The sequence below is a fragment of the Aotus nancymaae genome, unplaced genomic scaffold (assembly GCF_030222135.1).
Source record: "Aotus nancymaae isolate 86718 unplaced genomic scaffold, 86718_ANA_hifiasm-v0.15.2.pri h1tg000014l, whole genome shotgun sequence".
Lineage (NCBI taxonomy): Eukaryota > Metazoa > Chordata > Mammalia > Primates > Aotidae > Aotus > Aotus nancymaae.
This window is the reverse complement of record NW_026988425.1, coordinates 36343901-36369688: the sequence shown is the minus strand read 5'-3', so window position 1 is coordinate 36369688 and position 25788 is coordinate 36343901. Positions and strand designations below refer to the sequence as shown.

Sequence of the window (25788 nt, the reverse complement as noted above, 5' to 3'; positions counted from 1 at the left end):
TATCACCCAGGCTGGGTGTCAGTGGCACAATCATAGCTCACTGCAGCTTTGAATCATTGGGCTCAGGCAGTCCTCTCACCTCAGCCTACTGAGTAGCTGTGACTACAGGTGTGTGCCACCATGCCTGACTAATTTTTTATTTTTATTTTTTAACAGACAGGGTCTTGCACTTCTGGGCTCAAGCAGTCCTCCTGCCTTGGCCTCCCAAAGTGCTGGGATTACAGACAGGCTTGAGCCATCATACCTGGCCCCTTATTTTCTATCCCTTTTTTAACATTATTATTTTTTGATCCATATACATGCAATAACATTTGTAAATGTTATTGTGAGTTTCAATTTCTGAGGCTTTATAAATGCTTTTCTCCCCCTCTTTTATTTCTAAATGTTTAATCCAGAAAGTTTATCTTGTTTTTGTCTTGTTTCTCTTTGAAGTAGGAACTTGTAAAATATAAGACAAGCTATGATTTTGCTTCTCTAAGACTATAAAAGTAACTATTTTGGAAAATAATTCAATTGAAATTTAAAAGAGACATAACTATTTTGATTTGCTATTGTACCTTTTAAATGCTTAAGTGTTATTTTAATTAAAAATATTTTTTTTCTAAAAAGCCTAATAAAATAGAAAATATGCGTTATTTTCTTACAATGCCTAAGTAAGGTTTAGTAAAATGGTATAATTTTTTTTTTTTTTTTAGATGGAGGCTTGCTCCATTGCCCAGGTTAGAGTGCAGTGGTGCCATCTCAGCTCACTGCAATCTCTGCCTCCAAGGTTCAAGCCATTCTTCTGCCTCAGTTTCCTGAGTAGCTGGGACTACAGGCATGCACCACTGTTCCTGGCTAATTTTTGTATTTTTAATAGAGGCGAGTTTCACCATATTGGCCAAGCTGATCTTGAACTCCTGACCTACTTTTTAAATCCCTGTAAAAATGTTTGGTATTATGTAGGAATATGTTTATCCAAACTTTTAGTGGAAGCAGGTATAATATATTTGGGGTTGGCTGTAAAAACATGGCTCTCCTAACAAAAGTCTAATATTGAACTTATTTACCTAACTGGGAGCTGCTCTTTTTTGTGCAGACTTCTGAAAGTTCTCTGATATAGTTTGGATATTCATCCCTTCCAAGTCTCATGTTGAAAATAATCCCTAATGTTGGAATGTTGGAGATGGGGCCTGGTGGGAGGTGTTTGGGTCAAGGGTGCAGGTCCTTCAGGAATGACGTGGAGTTCTGCTTACAGTAATGAGTTCTTTCTCTGAGTTCACAGGAGATCTGGTTGTTTAAAAGAGTCTGGAATATCCTCCTCCTCTCTCTTGCTCCCTCTCTTGGGAAAATCCTGCTCCCCCTTTCCTTTCTGCCATGGTTATAAGCTTCCTGAACCCCTCACAAGAATCTGAGGAGATGCTGATGCCATGCTTGCATAGCCTGTAGAACTGTGAACACGAATAAGCCCCTTCTCTTTTTTTTTTTTTTAGTAGAGACAGGGGTTCACCATTTTGGCCAGGCTGGTCTCGAACTCCTGACCTCAGATGATCTGCCCACCTCGACTTCCTAAAGTGTTGGGATTACAGGTGTGAGCCGCCACGCCCACCACGCTGTCAGTCTCACTCTGTTGCCCAGGCTGGAGTGCAGTAGTATGATCTTGGCTCACTGCAAACTCTCGGCTTCAAGCCATTCTCCTGCTTCAGGCTCCTAAATAGCTGGGATTACAGGTGCTTGCCACCATGCCCAGCTAATTTTGTATTTTTAGTAGAGACAGGATTTCACTGTGTTGGCCAGGCTGGTCTCAAACTCCTGGCCTCAAGTGGTCCGCCCGACTCGGCCTACCAAAGTGCTGGGGTTACAGGTGTGAGCCACTGTGCCCTGCCAACCCCCCCACTTTTTTTTTTTTAATAAATTACTCAGTCTCAGGTATTCCTTTATAACAACACAATGGATTAACATAGTGTCTACAATATTCCCTAAGTACACATGTAGGTTTTAGGGTGGATCCTTTAATTTTTGTAATGAACTATGTATAAATTTAAACATTACTATACTTTTGTTTTTAATTATTTCATTACATTTTTAGATCATTGCCATACCATGTTCACTGGGCTCAACAAGACTGTCATCTCTGCAGTCTAATTCCTAAATGTGAATCAGTAAAGTCAAGAGGATCTCTAATTTCTGCCTTTTCAAGAGATGGCCTTACTCTGGCAGTAACTCTTAATCAGAAAGACCCCAAGGTCAGTAAATATCTGTCTTAGAAAGTAATCTATAAAAGAAGTTTATTCCAGTTTTGAGATTTTTTTTTTCTTAACATTCCTTTATATTCTTTTTTTTTGGAGACAGGGTCTCCCTCTGTGACCCAGGCTGGAGTGCAATGGTGTGATCATGGCTTGCTGCAGCCTCGACCTCCTAGGCTCAAGTGATCGTCTCACCTTAGCCTCCCAAGTAGCTGGGGCCACAGGCTTGTACCACCATTTGGTAGAGATGGGGTTTTGCCATATTGCCCAGGCTAGTCTTGAATTCCTGAGCTCAAGCAGTTCTCCCACCTCAGCCTCTCGAAGTGCTGGGATTATAGATATGAGCCACTGTGGCCAGCCTACTTTATATTCTTTAAGTTGAAGATGTTTAATCCAACTTGACATTGTGGATTGGTAAAGTTATTTAAATTAGCTGCCATAACTTTCAAAACTTGGTTTTCAGAAATGAAAAAAGAATAAGGGAAAAAGAGGAAAGAAGAGTAGTGTGGTAACTAATGTTCTTAAGGTGGAACATAAAAGAGCAAAGGCTGTCGGGGATCAGTATTGCATTGCCAGTTGGGAAATACTCCGTACATAGTTTATTAATAAAATGATAGATCTCTATATCACCAGAATTGTAAATAATGGTTATAGTAAAACAATTTCAATAGTTTTCTTGTCCTTTTTTTCCTTTCTAGGCAACTCAGGTATTATTTATAAACACACTGAATTTTGTTACTCTCTGTGGTAGCCTTAAAGGGTGTAGTAACAAGAATCCCGTTGTGCCAGCTGCACTTACTAGGTAAGATCTCTTTTGTCTGTCTGTCTTTTTTTCTTTTAAAAGAGATGGGGTCTATGTCAGGGGTGGTAGCTCACGTGAACCTGTAATTCTAGCACTTTGGAAAACAAAGGTGGGAGGATCACTTGAGCTCAGGAGTTTGAGACCAGCCTGGGCAACACAGTGAGACTTTGTCTCTACTAAAAAATGAAATTAGCCAGGCACGGTGATGCACACCTGTAGTCCCAGCTACTTGGGAGGCTGAGAGAGTGGGTATCACCTGAGCCTGGGTTATGAAGGCTGCGGTGAACTATGATCTCACCACTGCACTCCAGTCTGAGTCTGAGCAACAGAGCAAGACCCTGTCTCAAAAAAAAAAGAAAGGCTGGGTGCGGTGGCTTACGCCTGTAAATCCCAGCACTTTGGGAAGCCAACGGAGGCGGATCATCTGAGGTCAGGAGTTCAAGACCAGCCTGGCCAAAATGGTGAAACTTGTCTCTACTAAAAAAAAACATACTTTGGGAAGCCAAGGTGGGTGGATCATCTGAGGTCAGGAGTTCAAGACCAGCCTGGCCAAAATGGTGAAACCCTGTCTCTACTAAAAAAAAAATTAGCCAGGCGTGGTGGCATGTGCCTATAGTCCCAGCTACTTGGGAGGCTGAGGCAAGAGACTTGCTTGAATCCAGGAGGCGGAGGTTGCAGTTAGCTAAGATCCTGCCACTGCACTCTAACCTGGATGACAGAGGGAGACTGTATCACCAAAAAAAAAAAAAAAAAAAGCGAGATGGGGTCTTACTTGCTGCACAAGCTGGAGTGTAGTGGTGTGATCATAGCTCACTGCAGCATTGAACTCCTGGGCTCAAGCAGCCCTTCCTACCTCACCCTTCCTAGTAGCTGGGGCTACAGGTTACGTATCACTGTACATGACTAATTAAAAAAAATTTTTTTGTAGAAACAGGATCTTGCTATGTTGACCAGGATGGTCTTGAACTCCTTGTCTTAAGTGATCCTCCCACCTTGACCTCCTAAAGTGCTGGATTGCAGGTCTGAGCCACCATGCCCCTACTAAAAGTTGCTTTATATAAGGAAGGCCTTAAATACTTTAAGGAAGGGTCTGGTGGGGTAGAACATAACATACTTTGTTTTCTCTTCCATTTCTTTCTGTGTCTTCTTAGGAGGAGTTTAATCATGAGTAAGTAGAGAAATGTTGGGCTGAATTGGAGAGACTGAAATGAAAAAGCCTTGTTTGAAAGAACATTATTTAATCGTAGAGCCTGGGTTTTTTTTTTTTTTTTTTTTCTTCTTGCCAAAAAGCATTCTACCAGCCTGGGGGGTTTATAGTCTTTAAAAATTAAAACAAATTTTAAAAAATGTACTTAATGGGTACAGATGTGTATTTATTACATGCATATGTTGTGTAGTGGTGAAGTCTGGGCTTTTAGTGTTGATAGTGAACATTGTACCCAATAGGTAATTTTTCAGCCCTCACCCTCCCATCTTTTGCAAAATTTCCAATGCCTGTTATTCCATTTTGTATGTCCATGTGTATCCATTGTTTAGTCCCCACTTATAAATTAGAACATGTAGTGTTTGACTTTCTGTTTCTGAGTGATTTTGCTTAGGATAATGACCTCCAGTTCCATCCATGTTACTGCAAAAGACATGATTTCGTTTGTGGTTTTTTTTTTTTCTTTTTATTGAGATGGAATCTCAATCTTTCACCAGGCTGGAGTGCAGAGGTACAATCTCGGCTCACTGCAACCTTCATCTCCCAGGTTCAAGAGATTCTCCTGCCTCAGCCTCCCGAGTAGCTGGGATTATAGGCGCTCACCACCACGCCTGGCTAATTTTTGTATTTTTAGTAGAGATGAGGTTTCACCAAGTTGGCCAAGATGGTCTCGATCTCTTGACCTCATGATCCGCTTACCTTGACCTCCTAAAGTGCTGGGATTACATTCGTTTTATGGCAGAGTGGCATTCTGTGGTACATAGATGTACACACATCACATTTTGTTTATATAATCCTTTATTGATGATGGTTCTGTTGATTTCATCTCTTTGCTATTGTGAATAGTGATGTGATAAACATAAGAGTGCGAGTATCTTTTTGATATAATGATTTCTTTCCCTTTGGGTATATGCCCAGTAGTGGGATTACCAGATTGAATGTTAGTTCCTATTTTGGGTTTTTGAGAAATTGCCATACCATTTTCCATAATGATTGTACTAATTTACATTCCCACCAATCATGTTTGTTCCCTTTTCTCATGTTCTCATGAAAAACATGTTCCCTTTCCTCTGCATCCTTGCCAACATGTTGTTTTTTGACATTTCAGTAATAGCCATCTGACTGGTATAAGATATTGTCTCATTGTTGTTTTAATTTGCATTTCTCTGATGATTAGTGATGTTGAGCATTTTTTCATATGTTTATTGGCTGCTTGTATGTCTTTTGAGAAATGTCTATTCATGTCCTTTGATCAGTTGTTTTTTTTTTTAGATAGAGTCTCTTTCTGTCCCCAGGCTGGAGTGCAGTGGCTCGATCTCAGCTCACTGCAACCTTTGCCTCCCTGTATCAAGTGATTCTTATGACTCAGCTTCCCAAATAGCTGGGATTACAGGCACATGCCACCACACTTAACTATTTTTTTTTTTTTTTTTTTTTAAATATTTTCAGTAGAGACGGCGTTTCACCATGTTGGTCAGGTTGGACTCAAATTCCTGACCTTGTGATCCACCTGCCTTGGCCTCCCAGAGTGCTGGTATTATAGATGTTAGCCACTGCGCCCAGTCTCTTTGCTCAGTTTTTTTTAATGAGGTTTTTTTTTTCTTGTTGAGTTGTCTTAGTTCCTCGTAGATTCTAGGTATTAGCTCTTTGTCAGATGCATAGTTTGCAAATATTTTCTCCCGTTCAAACTCCTAGGATCAAACTATCCCCCTGCCTGCCTCAACCTCCTAGGACAACAGGTGCACGCCACCACTCCTGACTTTTTTTTTTTTTTTTTTTGTAGAGCCAGGGTCTTGCTATGTTGCCCAGGCTGGTCTTGAACTCCTGGCCTTATGCAATCCTTCCACCTCGGCCTCCCAAAATGTTGTGATTACAGAAGTCAGCCACTGCACCTGGCTGAGAGAGTATAGTCTTTTTTTCTTTTTCTTTCTTTTTTTTTTTTGAGACGGAGTCTTACTCTGTCTCCCAGGCTAGAGTGCAGTAGCGTGATCTCGGCTCACTGCAACCTCCACCTCCCGGGTTCAAGCAATTCTTTGCCTCAGCCTCCCAAGTAGTTGGGATTACAGGTGCCCGCCACCACGCCTGGCTAATTTTTATGTGTTTTTATTGGAGACGGGGTTTTACCATCTTGGCCAGGCTAGTCTTGAATTCCTGACCTTGTGATCTGCCTGCCTCAGCCTCCCAAAGTGCTGGGATTACAGGCATGAGCCACTGCGCCTGGCTGAGCCTAGTCTTTTAAACAAAATTGGTATCCTCTACATATAAGTCAGTAGTAACATAGGGGAAATTTGGGATGGCACATGAGCTACCACCAGGATCTAAGTGGGAAGATTTCCTCTTAGAGCTTCTAACTTCCTTTTCTGAATACTTTTCCATGCTATTCTATGAATTTCCAGAGTTTTCAGGTTTATCTAGCCCTGCCTCTTTATTTTCTTTTACTCTCCACAAGTTCCTTTCTCCTTATAAATTTCTAATTCATATTATTCATAATACTTTGAAAGTGTTAGTCTCAGTTCAGTGGTCTCTTTGATTTAGAATGTCTGTCATTTTCTGAGGATGACCTTACTGTTTGTTCTCATTAAACATTAATATCACCAGATATCAATACCTGTGAAAATAAGATAATAAAGGAATTAAAATCTAAAATTTTAAAAAATAAAAATAAAATTTAAAAAAGTCACCAAATAGTTAAGGAGTAGTAACAATTAGAGCTTTGGGAAGAGGGAGTCTCCTGTTGAGAGGAACTCTAACAGCCTTCAGAGAGGACAGATGTGGTCTTGAAATCTATCAGTAGATCTTGGTTGTGGACTCTAATAGGATTAAAATTCATTCTAATATGTGAGTGGCTAAAAAGCTCAGTTTTTTAGGAATATTTTCATATATATGTATTTTTGAGATATTATTGAGACGGAGTCTAGCTCTGTGGCCCAGGCCAGAGCACAGTGGTGGGATCTTGGCTCTCTGCAACCTTTGCCTCCCTGGTTAAAGCCATTCTCCTGCCTCAGCCTCCCCAGTAGCTGGGATTACAGGCACCTGGCACCATGCCCAGCTAAGTTTTGTATTTTTATAGAGACGGGGTTTCACCATGTTAGCCAGGCTTCTGAAGTCCTGACCTCAGATGAACCGTCTGCCTCGGCCTCTCAAAGTGCTGGGATTATAGGCTTGAGCCACCATGCCTGACTGAATATTTTCATTTTTTAATTGCTTATGAATTTCTCATTGGAATATTGTTAAAATAGATGTTTATGAACAAACTCCTTTGTTGTAAGAAGTAAAATTCATGAAATGTATATGGCAATTGCCTACTACTAGTCATTCTTTTGCCCTCATGTTTTGAACTGTCACACCTCTGCTTGGTACAGTCCATTTTAAATGGTCATAGACATTGTAAAGTGTCTTTTTAAACATGTTGTTTCTTATTTATTATAGGTCCTACTGGGTAGGTGATATCAGCTGGACGCATGATAGTCTTTTTCTGGCTTGTATGTTAAAACGTGGCTCTCTGGTTTTACTGACCTGCCAAGGTGAATTGCTAACATTAATTACATTTGGTTGCTCTATAGAATTTGGGCCAGCAGAATTTATTCCTCTTCATCCACTAATAACATATAGGTGAGACATTTGAATTATGTTAATTTGTTCATAGAATTTTTTCTCTTTCGTATTACTTTTACTGTGTATTTAAAAAAAATTTCATCTTTCAAATTGTCTTACTCTTTCTTTGAGTCTGTCATCTCAATATCTGTTTCTTATTTATAGTTTTCTTCTATTTCTTTCTGTGGCTTAATCCTGGTGAAAATTTGACATTGTGACTATGTAAGTATAAGTTATTTAAATATTTAGTAGCACTAAAAGTTATCTTATTTGATATAAAAGTTAATAAAAGTATATTAAAAAAGAAGAGCACTTACAAAATTAATAACTCAAAATTAACTTGATCAATAGATTTATCTACTTTTTTTCCAAAGGGAAAATGTTACCAGAAATGGATAGAAAACTCTAGGATTTAGCCGTATTTTAATTTTTGTTGTTTTAAAAATTATTTTTATTTTTTATTGATACATAATATTTTACATATTTATGGGATATATGTGATATTTTGTTACATGCATAGCATGTGTAATATAATTTTTACTTGTGAGATGAAGTAGCAATTTGGCTTTGGAGTCAGATCAAGATTCACATACTGGTTCTTTTACTTATTAGTTGTATGACTTTGGGTTCTTTTTTTTTTTTTTTTCAATTTTTATTCTTATTCTTATTTATTTATTTATTTTTTTGAGGTGAAGTTTCTCTCTTGTTGCCCACTTTAGAGTGCAATGGTGCGATCTCAGCTCACTGCAACCTCCACCTCCCGGGTTCAAGTGATTCTCCTGCCTCAGCCTCCCAAGTAGCTGGGATTACAGGCATGCACCACTACGCCTGGCTAATTTTGTATTTTTAGTAGAGATGGGGTTTCACCATGTTGGTCAGGCTGGTCTTGAATTCTTGGCTTCAGGTGATCCACCCGCCTCGGCCTCCCAAAGTGCTGGAATTACAGGTATGAGCCACTGTGCCCGGCCAATTTTTTTATTTTTAAAAATTTCTTTTGATCTCCAGTCCTGTAGAAGTGTTATTATTTAAGCCTCAGTTTCTTTTACTATAAAATGAGGGTGACAATAATTGTGTCTTAGGGTTGAGAGAATGAAGTAAGATAATATATAATTATAAATCAGCACAGTCTGGCATAAAGTTAGTGCTCAGTAAATATTTGTTATTATTGATGTTGATTATATGTTGCTAGACACATATGCATAACTATTTACAAGACACACAAATTGGAAAAGACCTTTGAAATTAATCTATTCTTTTTGCTTTATAGAAAGGAAACTGAGGTAGGGTGTTTCCTTGATTATATTTAGCGAAAAAAGACACTTAATTTTTAGCAATAGGTAATGCTAATGAAAAAATGTGTCACTTCCTGCAGTGAAAATATTTTTCCTTGTTATGGTCTAACTCATAATTGACTAGAATTTTCTCATATTCTTTAAAATTAATATTTGGGACCTTTTTTCTGATTATGAAAGTATAGTATTCATTATTTATTTTAAAACTCAAATGTTACAAAACTAAATGATGTAGAAAATTAAATACTTGTAATCTGATACTTCAGAGATAACAATTATTAACATTTTAGTATGTTGTCCCCCAAATTTTAAAAATATTCACATAACAATGATAATAGCAATATTAGTTTCTTTTTTAAAAACTGGATAAATTATGTGATATATCCTGTTTACTATTTTTCATTTTTGCTTTAACAGCATATCTTTTACATCTTTCCATGTTAGGCATCATTTTTAATGATTCTACAGATGTTTGTAGTGTGTATGCTCTGTAATTCCCAATTTTTTATTGTTGTCATTTGGCCAATAAAAAGTCTATATTTGAATAGTTGCCTAACCAGAAAAAAAATTACACTGTATTTTGATGGTTTTTACCTTTTGTATTTGTAAAGACCTAACTTTAATAAGGAGTGCTACTAAGTAATAAGAATCAGGTACATCATAATAACAATAAATATGTATGTTTAAGTGGAAAATCAAATTTAAACAGGTAAAATTTTACTCCCCACCATTTTCTCCAAATCTTCTCAACTTTTTTTTCTCCTCTTTAATGAAAAGCATACTGATAGCTCATAATTGTATTTGTATAAGCATATTTAAATATATAGTAAGAGGAAAATTATTTAATTCTCTTTAATAGTAAAAATAAACTGCCTTAATTATTTTCTGAAATAGGTTGTATATAGAGTAAAAACGAAATAGAGCAAATGCTACCATTTAGGAAAATTTTAAAACATATGAGCCTATATATTATTTTATCTTAATCACTGTGTTATTTTTCCTGAAAGATACATACATATTTAATATTTGTGTGTGTTTCATCTGCTTGTTTTTTCATTGTTCTGTAACTTTTTTTTTTTTGAAAAACATTATTTTCTTAAGATCTCTCTTATTGATTCTTGTATTTTGGTGTTTGTTTACTAGACCACCACAGCATACATTTCAAGATTCAAATAATTCTATAGATTCATCAACTTCTGATACTGACCCTATGAGACAGAGATTTTCTATAAAAGCACACTCACGGTTACCCTACCTCGTTATATCTGATGGGTATATGGTCACAACCCTTCGATTTCTTGATAACCTGTCTCCATCAGTGTACATGAGATCACTTCTACTTGATTCAGCCCAGAGGCTTGAGAAAATATATCAGAGTGTGATATTGTCTAAGGTATAGTGCTTTTTTTATATCATTAGGAAAAGTTGCCTTTTTCTTTTCAAATCTAAAACTTTACTGACAGTAATGTCCTTGAATTGTATACAGTCATCTATAGAATTTTTAATTCCTTATAATAGAATTACAGATAACATTTTGCTCTTGGAAATTTTTCATCTTTTCTTCTTTAGCCAAAAGGCAAAGGATTGAACTTGCGATCACTGAATTCCCTAAGGTCTAGCCTGTTAAAACACCAAGGAAATGAAAGTTCAGCTGCTTTCACTGTCCCCAAATTCTTGCAGGCAGAAGAAGCAATGAATTTAAATGAAAATACAGCAGATTTTCAGGTACTTAGTAGCAGTATTTTATTTACTTTGAGCAATTATGACTTTATTCCAAGAAACATATTTTGTTTTTCTCTTGTTAAAAGGGAAGAGAAATTTAAGAACACTAAAGTGATTCTATTGATAAGATATTAAATGGTATTAAGTATCATTTTTTCCCCTCATGTTTTAGGATTTTGAAGCAGAAGAAACTGATGAAGACAGACACTTTCCAGACAATTTACTTCCTTTTTGGAACAAAAGAGATGATCTGCTGTGTAGTAGTATCAAGGAAGGAAGATTGGAATTTGCATCTATGTTTGATACAATACATGCAAAGGATGATAGTGAGGAGACAGATAGAACCATTACAATACTGCATTCTATCCAGAAAAATCTACTTGCAGCATGGACTATAGGAATTTCAAAAACTGTGCCAGAAAAAAATTTAATGTTAAATTACATAGTAGTTTGTATCACTCATTTTTTTTACATTCTTCAATTTATAAAATGTCCTTTTCCCAAATTTGATCTTTTTTTAAACAAAAGCTCAAGACATAATGCATGGATACTTTGTATCTTTCAACTTTTTCATCAGTGTTTATCAATCCATTATTGGGATATAAGATACAAACAAGATGTGGGGCATTTGATAAAGCTAACCTCAAATACTATAAAACTTTTGCTGACTCAGCAACAAAAGGGTCAGTTATTCTCAGAGAAACTTTTAGCCTGTTTTTATTTACTCAAAATGGTAGCTGACAATTTAAATGGTGTATACAATCTTCAACCTGAAGTTATTTCAGCATCAGCTGATGGAAGTAAAATAACAGATCAAGACTCATTGGTGGTACCTATTTTTCAAATGTTTCGAGATAGTGGTTCTCAGGAAAACTGGTCTTGGAACTCATTTTTCAAGATTCATCCTCAAGTAGTAAATCCTGTGCAACAGCCAGGACACAGGTATAATCACTTACTTTAATATTGGGATACCATTAGCATTATGGATTTTTAAAATTTTTTAAAACTTGAGCTACAATTCCCATATTGTAAAATTCATCATTTTAAAATATACTACTTAGTGTTTGTTAGTGTATTTATAAGGCTGTGAAACTATTAACACTAATTCCAGAACGTTTATCAACCCCCAGAAAGAAACTTTCTATCTATATTAGCACTCAGCATTATAGATTTTATTATTTTAAAAAATATTTAAGTACATGTTTCAAAACATCATGTTAAATATATTTGTGTTCTACATGATAAATGTATACAATTTTAGTTTTCCAATTAAAAATTTTAGGATTTATGCCAAATGTTGTACAATACATACTTTCTTGGTCTTGGAAAACCATGATGTTGAAAGATTTTGGTTTAGTTAAGTACTATTGAAAAATTACTTAAAAAATTAGCTGGGCACAGTGGCTCACGCCTGTAATCCAGCACTTTGGGAGGCTGAGGCAGGTGGATCACTTGAGCTCAGGAGTAGCCTGGGCAACATGGTGAAACTCCACAGCTAAAAAATTAGCCAGGCCTGTTGGCATGTACCTGTAATCCCAGCTACCCAGGAGGCTGAGGTGAGAGGATTGCATGAGCCCAGGTGGCAGAGTCTGAGCAAATATCACACCACTGCACTCCAGCATGGGCGACAGAAAGAGACCATGTCTGAAAAAAAAAAAAAACACCAAAAACAGTATGGTGTATCTGTGGTCCCAGTTGCCCAAGAGGCTGAGATGGGCAGATTGCTTGATTCCAGGAGGTTGAGGCTACAGTAAGCTGTGATGGAGTCATTGCAATTCAGTCTGGGTGACAGAGCAAGACCCTGTCTCCCAGGCTGGAGTGTAGTGGCACATACTTGTAATCTCACCTGCTTAGGAGGCTGAGGTAGGGCGATTGCTCGGGCTCAGGAGTTTGAGATCAGTCTGGGCAACATAGCGAGACCCTGTATCTTAAACAAAAATTGCAGATGCTTAAAACATTTATGAAGATTTCATCTATATTAGACATTTTTTGGGCATTTGATTTTGCACTATATTTAAATCTGTTTAGGTTGTATGTATGTTACTATGTTGGTGAAGAATACAGGCAAAAAAAAAAAAAAAGGCTAAAAAGGAGGTTAACTCATCATTAGCCTGAAATGTGCTTTTGATAATTACCTGATTTTATGTGCAGATTGATAGTTCTCTGGAGAGTATTGTACAAAAAAACTTTATGGTATCAAGCACGATTAAATCGAAGAGTTCCTGAAGGTGATAGTCAGTTAACTGAAAAGATGACACATGAAGCATCGACTGTCAAGTCCCTGTTATGTCATTTGCAGGCTAACCTACAGACTACTGGAGATCACTTGAACCAAACCTTAGAACTTAAATCTATCGATGGTCAGTATCTTATGAACATTTTCTAGCTCTATGAATAAATGATATAGTTAACCAGACTTTGAATTTTGAATTGGTTATAATGATTTATTTTTCAAAATAATTTCTGGCTGAGCTCCATTAACTGAATTTTAAAGCAAAGTAAATTTTTATGAAATAATATAATTATGACTAATTTGTTGGTTAAAAACTTTGTAGGGGAAGAATGTTTCTTATTAGGATCATATGAAAAGTCTGTTCAGCTGTGGAAAGACGCTCTACAAGAAATCCAAGAAAAAGGTAGGAGAGTGTTAAAAAATATATATGCCATAATATTAGCAGAACAGCTTTTAGCTTGGTGTAGACCTTAAAAATAATTCTAGCTGGGCGCGGTGGCTCACGCCTGTAATCCAAGCACTTTGGAGGCCAAGGTGGGCGGATCACCTGAGGTCGGGAGTTCAAGACCTGCCAGACCAACATGGTGAAACCCCATCTTAAAAAATAATAATAATAATAATAATTCTAAATTCCAGATTGCTTATAATATCATAATGCCAAATAGAATACATGTAGGCAACTTGATACTCATGAATACTTACCTAAAATTATTCTTAACCTTGGAATTGGTAACACTAAGAATCTTTTCAGTGATCTGTAGGTAAGTCTCCTTCTGTCCTTTCTTTGATTTGTGATAAAACCTATGGTTGATTGTTGATGGGAAAAATGAGATTTAGATCCTATATAAAATAATGTGGATTTTTTTTTTTTTTTTTTTGTAATTTAGACTGCAAGTATCTAAATGGGAAACTATAGGTCATATATTTCACCACCTTCTTACAGATTTACAGAAACATGGAGCAAGGGCTTTTTGCCTTTAAGTAATTTAACTTTAAGAATTGTATGTCAGTTAACCGTATCATTGCATTGAGTAGGGGCTTCATGGAGTTTTTGATAAGGATATAGGGATGTGGATGTTAGAAACTAGTTACAGCTTTTATGATATAGGACTGAGGATATGGCTGAGATGACAGAGGTTCTCAGCTGGTGACCCTGGAACTAGCATTGACTGCAACTTTTACACGGTCAGATTTGGCCCATTATTAAATTTATTTTCTGACTGCTGTGGCTTTGTATGTTTCATTCACTCATCTACTTAACCAGTATTTGTTGAGTGCCTGCTATGTGCCCAGCACTCTATTAGGCACTAATGATAACTGAAATAAACCACTTTACCCTCCAGTTGCCCACAGTTACTTTTCTCATTATGTTTTATGGTAGATGTTTAGGGAACACAGAAGAGCACCTCAATAAAATCAGGCTGGAGTGCAAGCATCAGTCTGGGGAAGGCCTCTTGGAGTTGACATTTAAAATTGAGTAGAGATTGGCCAATTAAAGTCATGGGAATAGTTTAACAGAGGATATAGCATTCCAAAACCAAAAAGTCCTGGCAATTTGGTAAACTTCAAGTAGTTTAGTAGGACTAGGTTATGTGATATATGTATTATATGTGATATTGGTGATAGGATGATAAGAGCTAAGTTGAGAGGTAGATGGACAACAGATGATGAAGGAGGGTCTTGCATGGAGTGCTAAGAAATTAAGATTTTATCTTGAAGACAGTGGGATTGGTTAGGACACTTCAGATAGGAAAAGGACTTAAAGAAATAAGGATAGGCTGTTTAGAAAGATCACTTTGGTATAGTTGTAAAGGTCAATTGCAGGACTATTATGTAGGGATGTGGGTTTTACTTGGAAGCAAGAAAATCAGTCAGACAAGGAGGCTTGAAACCAAAGCAATGTCAAGGGTAATGGAGAACAGAGGTCACATTTGACAGTTATTTAATAGGCTTGACTAGTCTACTTCTGATTGAGTAGATTTGGAGAGAGAAAGCTAGTGTAGTTCTCTGACTTGGGGATTGTCCATCTGGATGAAGAAGAACAGCATTCACTGAGATGTGAAGTTCCGGATGAAGAAAAGTTTTCATAATGAGTTCCATTATGGACATTTTGTTTAATTTCATTCAACTACATCTATTAGGAATGGCTTCTATTAGTGGAGACTGAAAGTAGCAATGGCTTCAACAGAGATACAGTGACTTTCCTTTGTGGAAGGAGGGCAGAATTTGCAGTTTGGGGCTGATGTGGTGTTTCCACTGTATCACCAACGCCCCAGGCTCCTTTAGTTTTTCTACTGCATCATCTTTAGTGCATTGCCTCCAGTCTTAAGGCCATTACATAGGCTAAGATGGTTCCTAGCTTCAGCTATCACATCCATATCCTGAGCAGCTAATAAGACAAACGTTGGAAGAACTGGAAAGGTTGCATTTCCTAGCTTTCTGATTTACCTTCTTTAAGCAGCTTTTCTGGAAATTGTATACAATATTATCTCTTGAGTTGGAACATGGTCACATTTTTACATGGCCACATGTGTGAGAAATTGTGATCTGGGTGCATTATAACCTTAAATAAAATTGGAATTATTTTACTCAGAAAGAATAGATAAGAGGTAGGCAACCAACAGTTTCAGTCTTCCGATATGTAAAGGCAGTTGTCAGGGGCTCCTATCTTATTGGATAACTGTTTCTTTTTCAGGAAGTCTTTTTAGCCATCTCTTTGATATACACTCAAGCCTGGGCAACAAGAGCGAGTTTTTGTGGCATGTTCCCTTCTGTTTCATACTGTGTATACCTGAGATAGAAGTTATTAGTAGACCTTAATGCTAAGTTGATAAGAATTTATGGCTCTCTTTAGATAAAATCTAGGACCTGATATAAGAAAATAAAATTGTTTAGAATTTAAAATAAAAAAGAGCAAAGTATAATTCACCTGTTAAAAAAATCTTATATTGAAGTGTGAAACAGATATAGAAAAGTTTACATATAATGAGTGGACAACTTGAATTTTCACAAACTATACACTCCTGTCAGTTGAGCACTACACCAAGAGCATTCACTTGCTTACATACTTTTAAGGTAAGCTTAATTCTTGTTTCAGGAGGAAGAAGGACGTATTTTCTTCAGATACGCTATTATCTTTCTCTCTTATACTGCCACCTCTATAGCTATAATTTAAATGATGCTCAAGGATTGTGTGATCACTTAGCAAGAGAAATCCTGAGATGGTCCCAACTACCCGTAAAAGAAAATAAAGAATTTTCAGGTATGCTTTTTTTTCTTTTTTTCTTTTAAAAAAGAGGCGGGGTCTCCATACGTTGCCAGGCTGGCTTCAAACCCCTGAGCTCAAGTAATCCTTCCACCTCAGCCTCCTCGAGTAGCTAGGTCTACAGAATTCAGTATATTTACTTGTTAGTTTGTATTTATAGGTTATAGACGTGAAATTGCTTATACATAAGAGCTGGTTGTTCTACCTCTCTGATGACTAACTGTATTATGTTGGATTTTGGACTCTCAGCTTCCCGATAGCAGGAACTATGTTGGGGTTTTTTGTTTGTTTGTTTTTAAATCTTAGAATGCCCAGGATTTAGCAGTATAGTAATTGCCTGCTGAGCTGATAGTATAATTGGTTTCTTAGAACCATATTTATTAGACATAATATTAGGTACCCAAGTGTTTTTCCTTAGTATGTTAACTATTGCTTACAGTGGTTTGGTGAAATCATAAAAATCTTTTTCTGAGATATTTTGAGTCTTTTAAAAAATCTATTTAAGAGATTGGAGAGTATCTGGATTGACTTTTTCAAAGAGGTATATTTAAATTAGGCAATAACCAGAGGGGAAAAATATATTAATGAATATGTAATATATTTATAATGGTTATAGAGTAGTAGACTGCTAGATATATACTGTATATATGAATGTGTCTGAAAGACCCAGTGTATCTGGAATATCTAAGTAGAGTTGATACCAATTTGATTCTTGAGGGTTTTTTCTTTTTTGAGATGGAGTTTGGCTCTTGTTTCCCAGGCTGGAGTGCAATGGCTTGATCTCAGCTCACTGCAATCTCTGCCTCCCAGATTCAAGCAATTCTCCTGGTCTTGAACTCCTGACCTCAGGTGATCTGCCTGCCTCGGCCTCCCAAAGTGCTGGGATTACAAGTGTGAGCCACCGCACCTGGTCTTTATTTTTTTAGATACGGTTTTATTCTGTTGGCGAGGCTGCAGTGCTGTTGAGTGATCTTGGCTCACCTGACCTCTGCCTCCTGCGTTCAAGCCATCCTGCTGTCTCAGCCTCCCAAGTAGCTGGGACTACAGATGTGTGCCACCATGCCTGGCTAATTTTCATATATTTTGTAGAGATGGGATCTTACCATGTCGCCCAGGCTGATCTTGAGCTCCTGGGCTCAAGCAGTCTGCCCACCTCATCTTCCCAAAGTGTTGGGATTACAGGACTGAGCCACTGCGCCTGGTTTACTTTGTGATTTTTATCTTTTAAAATTTTTGTGTTCATTAGGATGTAATACATGTTCATTTTAGGCAATTTTGAAAATATGGACTGTGGTTCATGCCTGTAATCCCAGCACTTTGGGAGGCTGAGGCAGGCGGATCACAAGGTAAGGAGTTTGAGACCAGCCTGGCCAATATAATGAAACCTGGTCTCTACTAAAAATACAAAAAATTAGCCAGGTGTGATGGTGGGTGCCTGTAATCCCAGCTACTTGGGAGGTTGAGGCAGGAGAATTGCTTGAATCTGGGAGGCGGAGGTTGCAGTGAGCTGAGATTGTGCCATTCCACTCTATCCTGGGCTGGACTCCATCTCAAAAAAAAAAAAAAGAAAATATGGAAAAGTAGAGAGGAAACAAAATCACTTCTAAGTTTAGTTTTTTTTGTCTAAGGCCTTTTGACACGTGTATATATGTATATTACCACAGCTGGATAATCTCTTTAAATTTAATATTATGATGACTATTTTCCAGTGCCAGTAAACTTTAAAAAAAAAATCTATTGAGACTCTTCCCCAGTATTGTAAATTTTGGTTGTTGCCATGTATTTACTATTTTAAATAATGCTACAGTGTACCTAAATATTTGTGAGCCTTACTAATAATTTCTTTTCTTTTTTTTTTTTTTTTTTGAGACGAAGTCTCACTCTGTTGCCCCAAGCTGGAGTGCAATGGCACAATCTTGGCTGGCTGCAACCTCTGCCTCCCAGGTCCAAGCAATTCTTCTGTCTCAGCCTCCCGAGTACCTGGGACTACAGGTGCCTGCCACCATGCCTGGCTAATTTTTTTGTATTTTTAGTAGAAACGGGGCTTCATCATGTTAGCCAGGATAGTCTTGATCTGACCTTGTGATCCACCTTCCTCGGCCTCCCAAAGTGCTGGGATTACAGGCGTGAGCCACTGTGCCCAGCCACCAATAATTTCTTTAAGATAAATTTGAGAAATGAAGCTGTTGGGAAATGAGGTAGCTGGGACCACAGGCATGTGCTTCACACCTGGCTATTATTTTTTTTTTGAGAGAGTTTCCTTCTGTTGCTTAGGCTGGAGTGCAGTGGTGCGATCTTGGCTCACTGCGACCTCTACCTCCCAAGTTCAAGCGATTCTCCTGCCTGAGCCTACTGAGTAGCTGGGATTACAGGTACACGCCACTAAGCCTGGCTAATTTTTGTATTTTTGGTAGAGAAAGAGTTTCACCTTGTTGGTCAGGCTGGTCTTGAAACCTTGTGATCTGCCCGCCTCAACCTCCCAAAGTGCTGGGGTTATAGGCATGAGCCACTGTGCCAAGCCATGCCTGGCTAATTTTTAAAAATTATTTCATTATTTATAAATATGGGTCTTGATATGTTGCCCAGGCTGGTCTCAAACTCCTGGATTCAAGCAATCTCCACACCTCAGCCTCTCAAAATGCTGGGGTTACATGTGTGAGCCACTGTACCCGGGATAAAACACTTCTATATATGACTTTTTAAATGACCAGATAGTCTTTATTTATTTTTACAATATTGTTCTTACATGATTTAACTTTCATGGTAAGTTGAACCTGTAGTAATTCATTTATTTTAATTATTATTATTATTATTTTTTAATTGCATTTTAGGTTTTGGGGTACATGTGAAAAACATGCAAGGTTGTTGCATAGGTGCATACGTGGCAGTGTGATTTGCTGCCTTCCTCCCCTTCACCTATATCTGGCATTTCTCCCCATGCTATCTCTCCCCAACTCCCCACTCCCTGCTGTCCCCCCCACTCCCCCCTAACAGACCCCAGTGTATAATGCTCCCCTCCCTGTGTCCATGTGTTCCCATTGTTCAATACCCGTCTATGAGTGAGAACATGTGATGTTTGATTTTGTGTTCTTGTGTCAGTTTGCTGAGAATGATGGTTTCCAGGTTCATCCATGTCCCTACAAAGGACGTGAACTCATCGTTTTTGATGGCTGCATAATATTCCATGGTGTATATGTGCCACATTTTTCCTGTCCAGTCTATCATCGATGGGCATTTGGATTGGTTCCAGGTCTTTGCTATTGTAAACTGTGCTGCAATGACCATTCGTGTGCATGTATCCTTATAGTAAAATGATTTATAATCCTTTGGATATATACCCAGTAATGGGATTGCTGGGTCAAATGGAATTTCTATTTCTAGATCCTTGAGGAATTGCCACACTGTCTTCCACAATGGTTGAACTAACTGACACTCCTACCAACGTGTAAAAGTGTTCCTATTTCTCCACATCCTGTCCAGCATCTGTTGTCTCCAGCTTTTTTAATGATCGCCATTCTAACTGGCATGAGATGGTATCTCAATGTAGTTTTGATTTGCATTTCTCTAATGACCAGTGATGATGAGCATTTTTTCATATGCTTGTTGGCCTCATGTATGTCTTTTGTAAAGTATCTGTTCATATCCTTCGCCCACTTTTGAATCGGCTTGTTTGTTTTTTTCTTGTAAATCTGTTTTAGTTCGTTGTAAATTCTGGATATCAGCCCTTTGTCAGATGGATAGGCTGCAAAAATTTTTTCCCATTCTGTTGGTTGCCGATTCACTCTATTGACTGTTTCTTTTGCCGTGCAGAAGCTGTGGAGTTTGATTAGGTCCCATTTGTCTATTTTGGCTTTTGTTACCAATGCTTTTGGTGTTTTGGTCATAAAGTCCTTGCCTACGCCTATGTCCTGAATGGTTTTGCCTAGGTTTCCTTCTAGGGTTTTTATGGTGTTAGGTCTTATGTTTAAGTCTTTAATCCATCTGGAGTCAATTTTAGTGTAAGGTGTCAGGAAGGGGTCCAGTTTCTGCTTTCTGCATATGGCTAGCCAGTTTTCCCAACACCACTTATTAAACAGGGAATCCTTTCCCCAGTGTTTGTTTTTGTCAGGTTTGTCAAAGATCGGATGATTGTAGATATATTATGTTGCCTCTGACGCCTCTGTTCTGTTCCATTGGTCTATATCTCTGTTTTGGTGCCAGTACCATGCTGTTTTGATTACTGTAGCCTTGTAGTATAGTTTGATGTCTGGTAGTGTGATGCCTCCCGCTTTGTTCTCTTTGCTTAGAATTGACTTGGCTATGCGGGCTCTGTTTTGGTTCCATATGAAGTTTAAGGTGGTTTTTTCCAGTTCTGTGAAGAAGGTCATTGGTAGCTTGATGGGGATAGTGTTGAATCTGTAAATTACTTTGGGCAGTATGGTCATTTTCACAATATTGATTCTTCCTAACCATGAACATGGAATGTTTCTCCATCTGTTTGTGTCCTCTCTTACTTCGTTGAGCAGTGGTTTGTAGTTCTCCTTGAAGAGGTCCTTGACGTTCCTTGTTAGTTGTATTCCTAGGTATTTTATTCTCTTTGTAGCAATTGTGAATGGCAGTTCGTTCTTGATGTGGCTCTCTTTAAGTCTGTTATTAGTGTATAGGAATGCTTGTGATTTTTGCACATTAATTTTGTATCCTGAGACTTTGCTGAAGTTGCTTATCAGTTTCAGGAGATTTTGGGCTGAGATGATGGGGCCTTCTAGATATAACATCATGTCATCTGCAAATAAAGACAATTTGACTTCCTCCTTTCCTATTTGAATACCCTTTATTTCTTTTTCTTGCCTGATTGCTCTGGCTAGAACTTCCAGTACTATATTGAATAGGAGTGGTGAGAGAGGGCATCCTTGTCTAGTGCCAGATTTCAAAGGGAATGCTTCCAGTTTTTGCCCATTCAGTATGATATTGGCTGTTGGTTTGTCGTAAATAACTTTTATTATTTTGAGATACGTTCCGTCGATATCTAGTTTATTGAGAGTTTTTAGCATAAAGGGCTGTTAAATTTTGTCGAAGGCCTTCTCTGCATCAATTGAGATAATCATGTGGTTTTTGTCTTTGTTTCTGTTTATGTGGTGAATTATGTTTAGAGACTTGTGTATGTTGAACCAGCCTTGCATCCCCGGGATGAATCCTACTTGATCATAGTGGATAAGCTTTTTGATGTGCTGTTGCAATCGGTTTGCCAGTATTATTGAAGATTTTTGCATCTATGTTCATCATGGATATTGGCCTGTAGTTTTCTTTTCTTGTTGAGTCTCTGCCGGGTTTTGGTATTAGGATGATGTTGGTCTCATAAAATGATTTGGGAAGGATTCCCTCTTTTTGGATTATTTGGAATAGTTTCAGAAGGAATGGTACCAGTTCCTCTTTGTATGTCTGGTAGAATTTGGCTGTGAACCCATCTGGACCTGGGCTTTTTTTGGGTGGTAGGCTCTTAATTGCTGCCTCGACTTCAGACCTTGTTATTGGTCTATTCAAGGTTTCGACTTCTTCCTGGTTTAGGCTTGGGAGGAGGCAACTGTCCAGGAATTTATCCATTTCTTCCAGGTTTTCTAGTTTATGTGCATAGAGTTGTTTGTAATAATCTCTGATGATGGTTTGAATTTCTGTGGCATCTGTGGTGATATCCCCTTTATCATTTTTTATTGCATCTATTTGGTTATTCTCTTTTCTTTTGTATTAATCTGGCTAGTGGTCTCTCTATTTTGTTGATCTTTTCAAAAAACCAGCTCCCGGATTTATTGATTTTTTTGTGTTTTTTTTTGTGTCTCTATCTCCTTCAATTCTGCTTTGATCTTAGTTATTTCTTATCTTCTGCTAGGTTTTGAGTTTTTTTTATCTTGCTCCTGTAGTTCTTTCAATTTTGACAATAGGGTGTCAATTTTAGATCTCTCCTCTCTTCTCATGTGGGCACTTATTGCTATATATTTTCCTCTAGAGATTGCTTTAAATGTGTCCCAGAGATTCTGGTATGTGGTGTCTTCGTTCTTGTTGGTTTCGAAGAACATCTTTATTTCTGCCTTCATTTCATTGTTTATCCAGTCAACATTCAGGAGAAAGTTGTTCATTTTCCATGAAGCTGTGCGGTTCTGGGTTGGTTTCTGAATTCTGAGTTCTAACTTGATTGCACTGTGGTCTGAGAGACTGTTTGTTATGGTTTCCATTCTTTTGCATTTGCTGAGGAGTGATTTACTTCCAATTATATGGTCAATTTTAGAGTAGGTGTGATGTGGTGCTGAGAAGAATGTATATTCTGTGGATTTGGGGTGGAGAGTTCTGTAAATGTCTATTAGGTTTGCTTGTTCCAGGTCTGAGTTCAAGTCCTGGATATCCTTGTTAATATTCTGTCTCGTTGATCTGTCTAATGTTGACAATGGTGTGTTGAAGTCTCCCACTATTATTGTGTGGGAGTCTAAGTCTCTTTGCAAGTCTTTAAGAACTTGCCTTATGTATCTGGGTGCTCCTGTATTAGGTGCATATATATTTAGGATCGTTAGCTCTTCTTGTTGCGTTGATCCTTTTACCATTATGTAATGTCCTTCTTTATGTCTTTTGATCTTTGTGGCTTTGAAGTCTATTTTATCAGAGATGAGAATTGCAACTCCTCCTTTTTTTTGGTCTCCATTTGCTTGGTAAATCTTCCTCCATCCCTTTATTTTGAGCCTTTGTGTATCCTTGCATGTGAGATGGGTTTCCTGGATACAGCACACTGATGGGTTTTGGCTTTTTATCCGATTTGCCAGTCTGTGTCTTTTGATTGGGGCATTTAGTCCATTTATGTTTAGGGTTAATATTGTTATGTGCGAATTTGATCCTGTCATTTTGATGCTAGCTGGCTGTTTTGCCCGTTGGTTCATGCAGATTCTTCATTGTGTTGATGCTCTTTACCATTTCGTGCGTTTTTGGAGTGGCTGGTACTGGTTGTTCTTTTCTATGTGTAGTGCCTCCTTCAGGAGCTCTTGTAAAGCCGGTCTGGTGGTGATGAAATCTCTGAGTACTTGCTTGTTCACAAAGGATTTTATTTTTCCTTCACTTATGAAGCTTAGTTTGGCTGGATATGAAATTCTGGGTTGAAAGTTCTTTTCTTTAAGGATGTTGAATATCAGCCCCCACTCTCTTCTGGCTTGTAGGGTTTCTGCTGAGAGATCTGCTGTGAGTCTGATGGGCTTCTGTTTGTGGGTAATCCGACCTTTCTCTCTGGCTGCCCTTAGCATTTTCTCCTTCATTTCAACCCTGGTGTATCTGACGATTATGTGCCTTGGGGTTGCTCTTCTAGAGGAATATATTTGTGGTGTTCTCTGTATTTCCTGGACTTGAATATTGGCCTGCCTTGCTAGGTTGGGGAAGTTTTCCTGGATAATATCCTGAAGAGTATTTTCCAGCTTGGATGCATTCCCTTCGTCACATTTGGGTACACCTATCAAACGTAGATTAGGTCTTTTCACATAGTCCCATATTTCTTGTTGACTTTGTTCATTCCTCTTTACCCTGTTTTCTCTAATCTTGCCTTCTCGTTTTATTTCATTGAGTTGATCTTCAACCTCTGATATCCTTTCTTCTGCTTGGTCAATTCGGCTGTTGAAACTTGTGCATGTTTTGCGAAGTTCTCGTGTTGTGTTTTTCAGCTCCATCAATTCACTCATATTCCTCTCTAAGTTGTCCATTCTTGTTAGCATTTCGTCAAGTCTTTTTTCAACGTTCTTAATTTCTTTGCATTGGGTTAGAACATGTTCTTTTAGCTCACGGAAGTTTCTTGTTATCTACTTTCTGAAAGCTGATTCTGTCATTTCATCACACTCATTCTCCATCCAGTCTTGTTCCCTTGCTGGTGAGGAGTCGTGATCCCTTGTAGGAGGAGAGGTGTTCTCGTTTCGGGTGTTTTCATCCTTTTTGCGCTGGTTTCTTCCCATCTTTGTGGATTTATCCATCTGTTTACTTTGTATTTGCTGACTTTCTGATTTTGGTAAGTTTAAGTCTGCAGCAGCAGAACTCATAAACCCCCTTTTCTTCCCCCCATGTGTTCTGTCCCAGGGAGTTAGGGCTTTATGTGTTTCCGCTGTGCCACTGCCGTTTTCCCTGCCCACAAGGTGGCAGCCTAGTTGCACTCAGCCTGCAGAGGCTTTGCTGAGCTGCTGTGGGCTCCACCCAGCTGCCGTGTGGACTTCCCTGCAGTCCTGTTTATATGGGTGTAGTTAGAACTGCTTCTGCTATGTTGGCCCGCCTCTGTAGTGACGCACTCTGTGTAGTGGCGTGTTGCCTTGGCGATGGCAGATTGCCTCGGGAACTGCAGGGTGCCTCCGTAATGGCAGACGCCCCTCCTCCACAGAGCTGGACCGTCCCGGGTTCAGTTGTGTTTGCCGTGAAAGTCAACCCAGAGCGTTTCCAATTGCTATTTTTTTGTTTTTGTCGGGGTCGGACCAGCTGGGCCTGGTCACCTGGCTCCCTGCCTCAGAGCCTTTTGTTTTTTAGTTGAACGGTCGGCTCTCTACCAGGTGACCTGGTCGCCTGTCAAATAGGCGCCGGGACCTGTGTGATTTCCCGTGCGGCGACCCACTGCACCGGCTGAAACTGCAGCTCTGAGATTCGTGGCGCTTTTTTCCCCGGGAATCTCCTGGCTTGGCTCCCTGCTTCAGCTCCCCTTGCTGGCTAAGAGGGGACACCATCTTGTTTACTCCGCACTGGGAGCCGCTGTGTCGGCTGCAACCGCGGCTCTGAGCTTCATGGCGCTTTTTTGCCCGGGAATCTCCTGGCCTGGCTCCCTGTTTCAGCTCCCCTTGCTGGCTAAGAGGGGACACCGTCTTGTTTGCTCTGCACCGGGAGCCGCTGCGTCGACTGAAACCGCGGCTCTGAGATTCCTGCTTTTTTGCCTGGGAATCTCCTGGCCTGACTCCCCGTTTCATCTCCCCTTCCTGGCTAAGAGGGGACTCAGTCTCGCTCACTCTGCATTGGGAACCGCTGCGCCAGGGTGCAGGCCAAACAGCCGCGCTGGCCAAAACAGCGGTGCTGGCGACCCATGGGGCTCCTCCACCTGTGAATCTCCTGGTCTGTGGGCAGTAAAAATCCGTCTGGAAATGCGGCCTCCGCTCACCCTCTGCGCTTTCACTCGGACCTGCAATCCCGAGCTCCTCCTAACCAGCCATCTTGGATCTCTCCTTATTATTATTATTTTTTGAGTAAGAGTTTCACTCTTGTTGCTCAGGCTAGAGTGCCGTGGGGTGATCTTGGCATACTGCAACCTCCACCTCCCGGTTCAAGCAGTTCTCTTGCCTCAGCCTCCTGAGTAGCTGGGATTACAGGTGTGCGCCACCAAGCCTGGCTGATTTTTGTATTTTTAGCAGAGATGGGGTTTCACTGTGTTGGTCACGCTGGTCTCGAATTCCTTACCTCATGATCTGCCTGCCTCAGCCTC

General features: G+C 39.0%; 1 protein-coding gene across 13 annotated transcripts in view; it reads left to right on the top strand.

Moving 5' to 3' along the window:
* Positions 1–25788, top strand: part of CPLANE1 (ciliogenesis and planar polarity effector complex subunit 1) — a 155953-nt gene that overhangs the window by 4706 nt on the left and 125459 nt on the right. For 12 of the 13 annotated variants that reach the window (XM_012460001.3, XM_012460002.3, XM_012460003.3 and 9 more), the window contains exons 6-14: positions 2069–2225; positions 2924–3027; positions 7661–7843; positions 10261–10510; positions 10687–10842; positions 11012–11781; positions 12991–13199; positions 13395–13475; positions 16170–16334. In XM_012460001.3, the coding sequence (XP_012315424.2) occupies positions 2069–2225; positions 2924–3027; positions 7661–7843; positions 10261–10510; positions 10687–10842; positions 11012–11781; positions 12991–13199; positions 13395–13475; positions 16170–16334 (2075 nt within the window). Of the gene's footprint in view, positions 1–2068; positions 2226–2923; positions 3028–3614; positions 4048–7660; positions 7844–10260; positions 10511–10686; positions 10843–11011; positions 11782–12990; positions 13200–13394; positions 13476–16169; positions 16335–25788 lie in introns of those variants that run through there. The other variant, XM_064375930.1, reaches the window with a different exon arrangement.